This window comes from Octodon degus, unplaced genomic scaffold (assembly GCF_000260255.1).
Source record: "Octodon degus isolate 3935 unplaced genomic scaffold, OctDeg1.0 scaffold00005, whole genome shotgun sequence".
NCBI lineage: Eukaryota > Metazoa > Chordata > Mammalia > Rodentia > Octodontidae > Octodon > Octodon degus.
Genome location: NW_004524581.1, coordinates 22,869,011 through 22,882,929, shown reverse-complemented (window position 1 = coordinate 22,882,929; position 13,919 = coordinate 22,869,011). Strand labels below are relative to the sequence as shown.

The window sequence follows — 13,919 nt, the reverse complement described above, 5'->3', positions numbered from 1 at the left end:
GTAAACTCTAAGAAGAAATGTTCTTATAATCTATTTCCACATGTCTGTGTTCTCACATAAATCATTGACTTTGCTTAGGATCTCATTCTACATCTACTAAGTCTTACTAAAGTGAGGAGAAACAGAGTTCAGACAGACAGTCAAAACAAAACAAAAACAATGAATCTCATGTGTTATAGACTTTCTCTTGTGTGAATCTTCACTCCTTAAAAAAAGACACAATATTCCTATTGGATTCCAGTGTCCTGTGTGTCTAATTTCCATTGTTCCTCAGACCCAGAATCTGGAAATTTGATGACACTTATATTCAGCTATGCTCTGCTACTGAAACACTACATAATTTATGGATTTGTTCTTTTTAGAGATGTAGTGGCATAGGATAAGGTGGAACAACTTTCCTATATACTCAGAAGTATTAGCAGAAAGATAAATATTAAAAGTATTATATGCCTTGTGAATAGAATGGCAGCTTACTAGGCAGGAAGCCTCCATTCAGAAAGCCAAGGGAATATTTAGAGGGTTATTTATACAACTTAGGTACATGTAGGTGTTTGCCCACATTTAACCATAACTGATGCTCATTTATGCTCACAAAGTTGGGTCGATATTTGCAGAAATCTAAAACAGCTGGTTTACACACAAGCCACTTGTAAAGATAGGGCCCATTCCTTGCATGCGCTTAGTCTCCAAGTTCAAACTTCAATTCAATACTGTGATGGGAGGGCATAAAAAGAAATACACCTACCTCTTGGTGCTAGCTATGGGTTAGACTCCCACCCACTTCTTTCCTCACAGCTTTTCTGGATGAGCTCCAAAGCTAGATCCCAAGGGATAGAATCAAAGGGCTAGAAAGCAGCATCACTTCCTGTCAAACTATGAAATCCTAAAAGCTCTCCCTTTCCTGGTTCAGGATATGAAAAACGCCATTTCTGCAAGTGTTAGATATGTGCCTTCTAGAAAAATCTCCAGGCTGATAGACCACTTTGGAGTAAATCTTGAAGCTATCCAGTAATTACAAGTTATTACCAAAATTTAGGCTCTAAGTACTCCAGCCCCACCCATCTAGTTTTGCCCCTCATGGAATTTGCTTCTCTTATCCCTCTCAGATGACCCTACTCTTACCTGGGGGGACGATTTTAACCTTCTGAAACAGTGAGGTTAAGACCTGCATATAATTAACTTCTCTCCACTCTTTCCTTAAACCCAACTATCTGTTCCCAGAGAGGTTAAACAATAAATTAACAGGCCTGAAAGTCAAAGCAAACTAGCATTTTTAAAACTCTTATGTCCCCAAAATTCTGAGGATAACATCCTAGGAAAAAAGAAAATAAATAAGAAAAAGCTTTCCAAAGCACTTCTTATTTTTGGCAGCAGCAGGGGTGGGGTGTGTCTTTTTGAAATAAGGCCTCACTGTGCAGTTTAGGCTGGTCTTGAGCCGACTTTGTAGCTGAGGCTGGTCTTACACCTGAAACGCTCCTCTTGCCTCAGTCTCCCAAGTGCTGGGATTGCAGGTGTGTGCACCATGATCGGCATCAATGCTCCTGGGTTTAAACTTTATCAAGGGCTGGGGAGATGGTTCAGTGGTCTAAGTGCCTGCGTGGCAAGCACAAGGTCCCATGTTTGGTCCCTGGTACCACATGCCATGTCAGCCCTGGAAATATAATATAATATAATATAATATAATATAATATAATATAATATATATTATAAAAATAGATATCTAAAGGGTTCTTTAAAAAATTTAAAATATATATATATATATATTTTTTTTTGAGTCATTTTGTGGTTTTCAGGTCAGAAGTACGCTGAATGTGGGCTACAGCTGAAAAAGCAAGCCTATCAGAACAGCCTGCCTTTGTAAACATTTGGTATTGAAATGTGGATGATAATCCTCATCTTAAAAGAACCCTAGGGGCTGGGGAGATGACTCAGTAGAATAAGTGCTTGCCTGGCAAGCACAAGGGCCTGAGTTCAATCCCTGGTTCTGCCAAATAAATAAATAAATAATAAATAAAAAAAGAACCCTATGACACAGTGAGGTTAAACACCTTGTCAAAAATCACAGTAAATGGGGGGGGCCGGGAAGATGGCTCAGTGGAATAAATGCTTCCCTGGCAAGCTCAAGGGCCTGAGTTCTGCAAAAAAAAAAAGAAAAGAAAAAAGAAAAAGAAAAGAAAAGAAAAAAAAGATAAAAAAAAAAAAATCACAGCAAATGGGGCCAGGGATATAGCTCTGTGGCACAAGGGCCTACCTGGCAAATGCAAGGTAAAGTCTGATTTCTGGTTTAAATAATAATAATAATAATTGAACCTGCACGAGGTTGTCTTAAGAGTCAGAAGTTGGGAAAAAAAAAGTTACAAAGTCACAGCAAGTTGTGGAGGCATTTTCAATGACTAGGTCTCTCAAATCTGTTTCCTTTCCACCATATGAAGAGGGGCCAGAATGGCTTCCACATTGACATTACTTAATGAGTAATGTCATTAAGCCTCCTAGAATTCAACCTAAGGATTCTAGGAAAAAAGAATTCTGAGAGTAAGACTAGTAATATTACCTTTGAGGACTAGGTGAGGGAAAAGGACTCAGAAGCCTATTTGAGCCAGGTTACAAATTGCTCACAAGGATTGCAGAAGGAAACTGGGACAGAAATTAGAAAACAGAGGGCTGACTCCTTGATTCCAAAGAGCACCTCAGGGGCTGGGGAGATGGCTCAGTAGAATAAGTGCTTCCCTGGCAAACTCAAGGGCCTGAGTTCAATCCCCAGTCCTGAGAAAAAAAAAAAAAAGTCACCTCACCAAAGAGCACCTCAGCAAGAACCTGAGCACCTCAGCAAGAACCTGACTGTCCTAAGGAAACTCCGTTCCTGGAAAAGCCTGAGCTAAAACAAGGGTTTATGAGGTATTGGTGTCTCCACAGTAAGAAGACACCAATACCAGACCACTGAGGTCTCTTACCACCTATGTGGCAGCACAGGGGCATAGATTATCTAATTTAACATTCTGGTTCCAAGGGAGTAGTAGTGCCGACAACTGAAGAAAAAAATGGCTGGAGGTGAGAACAAACAGGTCAGTACAGGTTCACTGTTTTTGTCTTCCTTTGAAGTTCAAATGTGTGTGGTTTCCAAACAATCCAGAAAGAAACATGAGATTAATGCATTTATTCCATGAAATTAACACATTAAAAAATAAAGTTAAACGTGTTCAAGCCAACTTATAAACTCTTTAATATTTTTAACAAATGTACAACCAAAAACATCACACTGGTGAAAATAATTTGGGAAAGGGAGAAGTAGAGGAAGGGGGATACATACAGATTTGTGGAACAGAATGAGTTCAATCTCAAGACAAGTTTTAGGTCTTCTGCCTCTTCAGAACACAAATGGTTGCTAAACAATTTAACACAAAGTATTATTGGAGCACAGTACAATGAGCAAATGTAATTTAAAGAATGAAAGCAATTTCCCAAAAACATATCTGCTTCTGGTATCGGGCCATGCAATGAATGAGCCTTACCGATTTGCTGTCTTCTGTAAGTCTGCCAGATTTTCTTTCCATGTTTACTGAGGCCATTTCCAAATAGGTTTGTGGGCCATCAGGACCATCTCAAGCAACAGCAAGAGTAAGAAGGGAAATATGGGAGGTGACATGCCAATAGGGAAGGAAATAAACAATAAACAAAGGGGCTACTCACGCTGCATTTCAAACAATGTTAAGCAGGCCCATCCAAACAGAAGCCTAAGAGATGAACAATTCTTCCTTTGTCAGTAGCTTTCTGGTGTCTCTCCCAGACATCCATCAGTTGCCCAGGAATTTTAGTAGGAAGACAACACAGTAATTGGAAAAGTCAGTTCTCTGGTTTTCCCCACTCCCTCATACTCTACAAATGGCAACATCAAAGCCAAAATACAATCAGAGCACACTTGTGAACAGATAAGACATTTGACTTTAATGACAAAGTAGGAGAAAATAATTTGGCCAAAAGATAAAAAACATTAACAGAATTTTTTTTTACAGATATATATATGATTGATTTGCCTGATATTTTAAGGGGGGGGGGAGGAAAGGAGGTACATTTTTTAGCTTTCATAAATATTTACTGTAAGAAGTTGACTACATCTCATGGTGTAGGTTCTAGATGAGATTGCTGACAATCTTGGGTCACCTGGGCATCCAATTTCTAGAAGCCAATTTGGTTCATCCACAAGGAGCCCTGGGTGTTTAGTCATGAACACTGGATTCTGTGTGGTCCTGGAAGGGACTGACTGCAGCTTCCTCATCAGTCATTTCCTGAGGGATGATACTGCCTCCGACCACCTGCTTCCCCGAAGGGGACCCTGAAGCTGGAGTTTTGACCAAATTCAAAGGGTTGTCATTATCTTCATCTTCTTGAAGAACTGCTATCTCTGTAATGGAGACATTTGGGATTTCTAGCTGTAGTGGTCCCATCTCCAAGGAGCTACACTTAGGAGGGTCATCTGGATCACAGAATGGAGAACTCATTTTCTCTTTCAGAATGCCAGATGTCCGTGAGACAAAGTCAACAAGATCTGGAAGGCAATGAGATGGTCCAAGGCCTACAGGGCTAATTGTTTCTGATTCCAACCCGAGTGACTCTTGCTTCTGTAACTGGGACATTTCTTCTGCTTCTTCATGCAGCCTTCCCCCTGACAACAGGTCAAGGGCCTGATGTGTTCTCTCTAGGCTGCCCAAGCCACGGTCAACATTTTCTATAGGAAGTCCAGTTTTCAAAATGTTGGGAGAAGTAATCCTCCCACTTGTGGAGTTAGAGGAATTATGTTCACCTTCTGTTGCAAAATTAAGCACCAGGGTTTGGGGAGAATCTAATGGAAACCCAGAAAAAGATGAGACTGCTTCAAAGTCACTAGAGGTTGAGGGATTATACCCTGTAGGAGATACAGAATTTTCTTCAGATGCTTTCCGAGATTGGGTAGTCAGGGGTCTGTGTTCTGGGTCTAAGTGAGTATCACAGAAATCAATGCGTGTATCTGCCAGATTCCCCCGAGCTGCAAGCTCCTTTAAGTGTGTAGCTTGAAGGTCTGCTAAGGCCTTGCTTTCTAATGTTGTTGTTAATTCTGGGTGAACATCTTGAAGCTTCACAGTTTCTACTTTGGGTTTCTCTAGGCTCTTGTTCTCATCCCAAACAGCCAACTCATAGATCATTTTACCTTGAAAATCTTTTGATCTTTCTCTTTGGAATTTGAGACTTCCATACTTAGAAGTTCTGGAAGCTGATTCCAGAGTTGAATTTTCTAACCATTCTTCACTACCACCTGAAACTCCTTGTTCCTGGGGATTTTCTGTTAAATATGTATCTGGTCTTGATGGATACTGAAGAAGCAACTCTGGGGTGGAAATCTTCCCTGGCTTATCTTGTGGATTCTGAAGTAAAAACCTACCTTCTGATGAAAATGAATCTATTTTTGTTTCTGTAGAAGAAAGAGCCCATACCTGACTTGGAGTTTCACATCCTGTCACTAATTTCTTAGACTGTTCAGCCTCTCTGTCAATCATTAGCAACTCTGGTTGTTTTACTTCTCCCTCCCACATGTATCTGTTCTCATGGTTCAAGTTAGAGTCTTCTGTGCTATGGGGTCCACAGCTAGTACTTGCTCCCTCTTTAACTACCCTTCCTTTTAATTCAATGTTTGTCTCTATTTCACTTTTTCCATAATCCTTACAGCTATGGAGTTCTTGGCTTTCCTTTTCTTGGTCACCAGAATCTATGAGGTGAACTACCATTTTCTGAGATTCCTTGGTATGACAGTGTGTACCTGATGACTGAGAATTCAGGTCTACACCAGGTGGTCCTGGCTCTTCCAAGTCAAGTTCAGTTTGCTTCTTTGAAGCTAGATCCCTATCAGCATCACTCTGAAAAGAGCTATTAGTCCACATGGTTGAAGTACCTGTCTTTAGAGAAGTAGTTTTATAAGGCCTGTTTTGGCACAACCTTGTCAGAGGCTGTAAGAAGCTATAGCTACTGTCTCTGCTTTTTGAGTCTATTTCTTTTACAACAGACTGTTTTCCTATAGACATCAGAGTTTCTACAATGGGATTTTCATGGTTCCTAACTATAGGAGCAGGAACCAAGCCTCTGTCTTGAGGCATCTCCTTCTGAGATGCACTGCTAGTCAGGGGAAAAGTGGAAGAGGTATATGAATTTTCAGTTTTAGAAAGGTGGCTATTTTCCCCATTAGCCAATGGACCACTACTCAACTTAGTCTCAGAGGCCCCCTTTCCACCACTGCTATAGAATATATCATACAAATCCTTAGCATTAGCTGTGGCTAAGCATGAATTTCGCTTCTCTACCTTTTTGGCCTGTTCACTGAACACACTTGAGAGGGGTGGAGGAGGACGCACTAACATAGAAAACAGGGTCTGGTCCCAGTCACTCTCACTCACCCCAGGAGCTGTCTCATCAGAAGGAATGGCAGCTGGCTGTGCTGAAGCCTTGAAGGCTACAGGCAATACTGGGTTCAAGATGTTAGGACCCAGGAAGCCAGAACTGAGAGTCTGAGAAACAGCTGAGTTTGATTTTCCTGGAGTCAAGACCACATTTGTTTGAGCAGGAGCTGGAGCAGTGGGATGAGATACAACTGGGGGTGGTGGAGGTGGTGGTGGGGGAGGAGGTGGGGGAGGAGGTGGTGGTGGTGGTGGTGGTGGCAACATTTGCTCAGGTACATGGGATGGATCATTCTTCTCAGCCAGCACTTTTTCCTCTGGAGACCCTTTTAGAATCACCTCTTCTCCTCCAAAAGCTTTGGAGATGATGTCTGGAGGCAAGAGGAGATCAGCTGAAGACTCTTTAACAACTGGCAGAGGTTTAGCAGTGGTTCCAGAGGACTTGATGGACAGAAAGGTGTTAAGAGGAGCAGGCTTGCTCACAGTAGCTGAACCTGACTTGCGGAGCACTGTGGATGGAATAGGCAAGTTGGGTCGGATTTTAGTCTGCGTTGAAGTTGTCACAACAGGCATCCATGGGCTGGTATGTGCAACAACAGTTTTCCCAGACAGCTTGATTTTGATGGGTTTCGACTTTCCAGGTTCAGCTTTGCCATCTTCTTTGTCCTTACTACTTTCCACAATCTCTTCTTTAAGGATACTTGAGGTCACCTCTGAACTCTTTTCCTCTTCTTTTTCTGACTTCTTCCAACTGAATTTCCCAAAAGATGATGATAATGGTGATTCTTTCTTCACCTCTTCTTTTAATTGGAGTTTGATGTTCAGATTCCTTTTATTTTCAGCTTTTTCAGGGGAGTTCCAACACTCAGGGACTTGATCTTCTAATTCCATACAGATCTTGTCACTCTCCTTTGTTTCTTTCACAACCTTCGCCTTTTTTTCTTTCTCCTCTTTTTGTTTCTCCCTAAGTTTGCGCTTTAGCTCATTTTGCCGTCGCCGTTCCTTCTCTAAGACCACAGCAAATGGGTTAGGCTGGCGGTCCAGATTCCGCCGCTCCAGATTCCGCCGCTCCAGATTCCGCCTTGTCTCATACAATGGATTTTCATCCACATATTTCTGGGAAGAGAAAAGATAAAGGTTAACAACTGGTCAAAATAGTGTAAAAAAATCTTGACCACTGCCATTATTAGAATTCACTTATCAGAAATTCCTAGAACAGTCTGAGTAATCTTTCCTTCTATTAGCTCTTCTGTTAGCTCTACATTTCTCATTAGGATTGAGAAGAATCTTAGTTGTTATGTGGTATCTGAAGTGCCAGGGATTACTTCTGACGCTGAAATTTTACAAAGTCAAAAGGTGATAACTCCACAGGGTATTATAAAAACCAACCTTGTATTTCTCATTGTGTTGGTGACCCTTCACATGTTGCTCTCCAGAAATTGGATCCCCCAAAAATTCTTCACAGAGTTGGCAGTAAAATCCAGTGGTAGGAATCAGAAACTCAGAGCCTGGAAGAAATATAAGTTAATGAAATAAACTTATATTATATAAAGAAAATAAACTTTTCCATAAATGTTCAGGTTGACACCAACCAAAGGAAATGACACCAACTTTTTGTAGAACAATGGTTGTAGTATCAAGGACCTTACCCAATCTGAAGTCAGAAGCAGCATTTTAGATGAATCCAAGGACACAGTCCTCCCAATCTAAGCCTTGAACTCTCAACCTCTATTCCTTCTACCTCTTGTGAATACTAGCTAATTGAAGAGCAGATTAAAGCATCCTGAGAAGTTTAAAACAGCAAAAACAGCCCCCTACATTTATACGAGGATCTCTCATATTAGTATTAAATACTCAGGAATCTATCTTCCATACAGCTAAATAAAGCATGTGGTACCCATCATTGATTACTTGTGAAGATAAGAACTTAAGAAATTGGGCCAGGGAGATGGTTCAGTGGAATAAGCGCTTGCCTGGCAAGCAAAAGGTCTGAGTTCAATCTCTGGTTCCGCAAAAAGAAAAAAAAAAAAAAAAAGAACTTAAGAAGTTTAAGTCAAACTTTTGGCTTACCATTTAACTCAAAATATTTTATAGTTCTTCGTTGAAAAGGTAGTTAAATTACTACACCTTTTACTGTCCTTTATACATGGACTTCAAATAAATAAGATTTGGGGGTATAAGTTAATGATAAAGACAGTTGTTCTATTTCAAGTGGTACTTAAATATTGAATATCTATTAGATTTCTAGCCATATGGGTAGAGATCACTGTCTTTTTCTATCTTTAGGATCTACCACACTGTTGTAGATGTCAAAGCCATTCTTCCACAATTTTATTAAAAGGAATAGCTAAGTCTATACTATGCTGGTTCCTAGTACCTTAGTTTAGAGACACACCTTCTCTAATGAATATATAGAAACCACAGTGGAGGTAAGGAGGAAACATACCTTTTGCAGGAATAGTTATCTTGTCAGTACGCTTTACAGCATCTTCCTTGGCTTCACTCTGGGTCTTTGAAGCCCAAGGTCTGTGGTAGGGATCCAGTGTCTATTTGTAAGAGGCAGAGGCGCTCAAATAACAGTACTAAAAATGCAATGATCCACTTTTCTTTTCTCTCTTTTCTCCCCCCATGTATAAGACCAGGGAAGCAGAAGTCCCTACCTATCCCCCACCCACTCCCTCTGCCAACTGTTTAAATGGAAATCACCTGTGGAAAGGCAAACACATGTTAGAGTAAGTACTAAAAATAGGTAAACTGAAACCAAAAAAATTAGGCACATAAAGAATCAAAAGAGGCAGAGGCCTCACTTACACTTATCATGATGTTTAATTTTAGGCAGGTCCCCTGGACTGAGTCCTAGGGATGATGTTTCTTTTGTTAGTATCTCTTGGTCTTCAGATTGAGAAGTTTTCATTTTCCAGCTTTGTAATGCAGACAGGAATACATATCTTCAAAGGTAATGAAAGTGACAGTGGAAATAACAAAGGGTGAGATGCCTACCTGTGTGTGCTTTTCATTGTGCATGTGGGTGAAGAAGTCAAACATGGTCCCATAGATGCTACTGCAGCCTTTGCACCAATGGTTGCCAGCATCATAATACTCATAACCAGCAATGGGCTGATCACACTGCTTAACAGGTGGCTGGGGGCTTTCAGCAGGCTTAGGACTCTTAATACGGGACTTATCATGGTTTATCTTTGGTTCCTAGAGGAGAAAAACCTTCACTTATAAAGGAATTCAAGACAATCCACATTTCTATCACAAAAAATGGCCATAAATATAGGTTATAGGACCATATTTCCAATGCCTAAAAAGTCATATAAGGTGGGGAGAACCAAGGCTTCATGCTTCAAAAAGAACTAATTAGACCCCATAATTTTTTCATATCATGGAGAATAAATCATAACAGTAGTATAATTGCTTTTTTATTATCCTAAATATTTCTAGAATACCACTCAAGACTGTCAAACCATATTGCCTCTGGAGAGAAGAAATAAGGAACAGAGTAGGTAGGGATCTTTTCACCGCATAACCTCTGATAGATGTTGAATATGTTATCTATGCAATCAAATACAATGATTAAATTTTAAAATTATAATAGCAACTAAAGAGAGAAGAAAAATCAAAATGCAAAGGTAACTGACAAGAGTAAACGAAGAAAATTGCTCATAGTGAACTCAAGTATCACATGCATTCTGATATGGAAAACCAGAATGTGGTGCTGATTATTGTCAGCATGTAAAGTGCAGAAAAAAGACAATTTTGTAGAAGATAAGTATCCATGGGGAGTTACAGAACAAAAGAAAAGCAAACTGAATACCTAGAATACTGACTAGTAGGTGAAGATAATAAACTGAAAAAGGGAAGAAATAGATAATCTTTTCTTAACAGAAGGTAATCAGAAAGTTTCTCCACTGTTGGTGGGAATATTAACTGGCATCATCTTCTGGAAGGCAATCGAAGAATGCATATTACAGACATCAAAACTTGTAGACACTTCTGACTCAGAAATTCTATTCCTTCACATTTAGCCTAAGGAAATTATGTCAAGAAAAGGAATATGTTATTGATTGGTCAGATAAATTTTGCCATTCATATGGTGAAGAAAAATCACAAAAGAAGTCATTAAAATTTAATATTGGGGTGGGATATAGCTCAGTGGCATGGCACCTGCCTGGCAAGATTCTGAGTTTGATTCCCAGCTCCAAATAAAATGTTAATACTAAAGGACTGGTGATGTAGTTCAATGGTTGAGCACACGCCCAACATGTATGAAGCACTGGGTTCAATCCCTTGTACTGAAAAAATATACTAGTGTGTTCATTGACAAGGAAACTTATTCATGGTATACCAAGAAAAGTAACAAAACACATACGCAAAAAGGTATGTAAAAAGGTATAGACTGTAAAAAGTTATTTTATCCAAAAGACGTTCTCTAACCACTTTATAACCTTCTTAGACTCTTGTTATATAGTTGAGGCTTGGCTTGAACTCACTATGTACCACAGGCTGACTTCAAATTCATGGTGAACTTTTTGCCCCAGCCTACTAAGTGCTGGATTACAGGAATGTACCACCATGCCAAGCTCTATATATGCATACGCTGTGTATGTGGATGAAGAAGTCAGACATGGTCCCACAGATGGTACTGAAGCCTTTGCACCAGTGTTCTGAATTGCTCTTTTTTTCTTTTTTTTTTTTTTGCGGTACCAGGGATCAAACTCAGGACCTTGCACATGCCAGGCAAGCACTTTTTCCACTGAGCTATTTCCCCAACCCACTGAACTGAATAGAAACAGAAAATAGCAAACTCAACTATGTATTTTTTAAAAAAGCAAAGCTCTAGGGGTACAGCTCAGTAGTATGGCATCTACTTAGTATGTACCACATCCATGGCTCAATTTCTGGCACCAGAAAAAAAAAAGGAAGAAGGAAAGAAGACAGACAGAAGCAACAAAAGAAGAAAAACCAACATTCCTTACTGCTGAGATGAAAACTAAATTTTAACCTATCCCTATGGTAGCTTTAGAAAACAAAGACTTGGCCATGTTAAGACATTATCACTGGTATTGGTATAGAAGTAGAAACTCACCATATAAAAGGTAAAATTGAAAACTACTGTAAATGTTTAAATTTTTAAAAATTACGACACGAGCTGGGCCTGGTCATCCCAGCACATGGGAGGCTGAGGCAAGAGGATTGCCACAAGTTGGAGGCAAGACTGAACTACATAGAAAGATGCCGTTTCAAAAAATGAAACAAGGGGGCGTGTGAGATTGCTCAGTGGACAGCCCTGCTTCTAGGTGCACTGAGCAGGCCACTGAGACTGGTACAGTAGTGCGCACCTGTAATTCTCATGCTGGGGAGACTGAAAACAGGAGGATCACCACGAGTCTAAGCTGCATAGTGAGACCCTGAACCAAACACATTTTTAAAAAAGGGCTGGTCAGAAGATTTTCTAATCTAGCAGTTAATTGGAAAGACTCTCACCCTGAGTAACTATATATACTGATACCTGTGAACTAAGTGCACTGCAGATGGTAACTTGTAATAGTTTCATGCTTGGAGTGCCTGTCATTCTGGTATTTTGAATGTGGGCTGCTTGTCATGACATGCCAGTTGCTGCTATGATGTCTCTCGGGTAGGTGGATGTTCGGGAAGAGGTGGGTGGTGAGGGAAGGCGGGAGACGGGAAGAGGAGTATTGTGGGACTGTCCTTCAAGGTTGGATATGGTGAGATTTTTGGACTTGTGTGCAGACATGAGAGGTGTGTAGTTCTTTGTGCCTGTTTTGAAACATACTCTAATTTTTAATGTTTTTTGTCGTAGTCTGTGGGGACTTAAGGTTCAGCATATCAATGCTTGATGACAAATACCTATTCCATATTATGCCTAGGATGTTTGATATGCAGAAGGATGGTAGGGTTGGGCTTAACAGCCTAAGTTGTTTGATAATAACAATAAACTTGTCTTCTGGATGGTTAACGACCTAAGTTTGCAGACCAAAATTAAGAGAAAAAGGAGGGCTGCAAGGAAAGTCAACGTTTTGGCCCTGGCCTTCTAAGGTCAATTAGGACTCAGGACATATGGGAACTTGTGCTGTGACGTCATATAGCTTGGTGGTGTCCCAGGTTTTCTGATCAGGAAGATTGTGGGGCCAGAGAGAAAGGTGGTCGATGATGTGGAGTGTGCCTGGGGAGAGTCGCATGGGGAGGGGACATTCTCTCAGGCTTTCACGGAGAGCGCATTGGCCAAGCAATGGCCGTGGCTCGACCACATGGCTGACACTGACGGGGGTTCTGCCATCTGAGGTGCAGGATCTCAGGATGGATCCTGGGGGGATTTCGCTGACCTTGTCAGACCTGGGGGCTGTGGCTCTTGTTGCATGGGTCCTGCTTTGCCTTGGTCTTAACTATCCAGTAGAAAAGTATAGGGATGAGATATGAGAGGTAGAGCCATGCTGTTGTGTTGAGCTGTGGGGGACTCGGGTCGGCAGTTTCTGACATTGCCAGTTAAGCGGAAGACCCAATGCTATTGTGGGCTGCTGGACTCTTTTGGAATATTTTGCTGAGATTGCACACCTATAATATTCGGATAGCGGAACTTGACAAGAAAAGGTATGCAGATGAGTATCCATTTTGTATCTGTGTGTTCAGGGTGGTTGGGATAGATATATGGTTACATTCTCTTAATGAATAGAATGATTTGTTCTAATGGTGTTTGTAAATAGGGTGTCAGGTCTGCATCTTGTACAGCAATTGACCACTGGGAGGAGTGTGTGTGGTGTGTTGACTGTTGAAGCTGTCCTACCGATTTGATTTGAGACCGTCTCATTGCTATTTATCAATAAAATTATGGCCAAAATAAATAAATAAAAAAGGGCTGGAGAGATAGCTCAGTGACATAAGTCCTTCCTGGCAAGCCTAAGGTCCTAAGCTCAATTCCAGTTACAAAAAAATGGACACAGGGCTGGCCTGATAGCTCAGCAGACTTAAAGCACCTGCTTCGGCAGAGTGCAGCGGCTGGGGTTCCTTCCCTGGCCTGCTGTGCCGGCCCTACCCCTGAGGTGTGCTGCTTCAGAGATGGAGGCTCGGCATGGTGGTGTGCACCTGTAATCTCAGCACTTGGGAGGCTGAAAACAGGAGAATCACTACCAGTCCGATCTACATAGTGAGACCTTGTAGACCCTGTATCCCCTGTACTAAATGCAAAAAAAAAAAAAAAAGGACACAGTGCCAGTGCCATTAGTTCTCTTATAATACTTCTGTTTATTTCAAACACATTTATCCCATCATTCATACCATTTCTTTTTTTTTGGTTTGAGTTTTGAGTACATAATAATGTTTATGTTCCTTGTGTGGAGTTGATATATGTACAGAACACACCTTCATTCCTCTTTTCGTCTCCCCCTCCCTAAAGTCAGCTATAGTCACTAATAACAAGATTCCTGATATGGAAATACTGTATTGCTTATAGTTTTGTACTGCTTTTTCCAGAAACCA

General features: G+C 40.8%; 1 protein-coding gene across 1 annotated transcript in view; it reads right to left on the bottom strand.

Annotated features, from left to right (window-relative positions):
* Positions 1-3,197: 3,197 nt before the first annotated feature.
* Znf318 (zinc finger protein 318) overlaps positions 3,198-13,919 on the bottom strand; it is a 37,834-nt gene continuing 27,112 nt past the window's right edge. Inside the window, exons 7-10 of the mRNA XM_004624123.2 lie at positions 9,420-9,623; positions 8,866-8,965; positions 7,809-7,927; positions 3,198-7,535 (exon numbers count right to left, since the gene is read on the bottom strand). Coding sequence (XP_004624180.1) covers positions 4,215-7,535; positions 7,809-7,927; positions 8,866-8,965; positions 9,420-9,623 — 3,744 coding nt within the window. The 3' untranslated portion in view covers positions 3,198-4,214. The remainder of the gene's footprint in view (positions 7,536-7,808; positions 7,928-8,865; positions 8,966-9,419; positions 9,624-13,919) is intronic.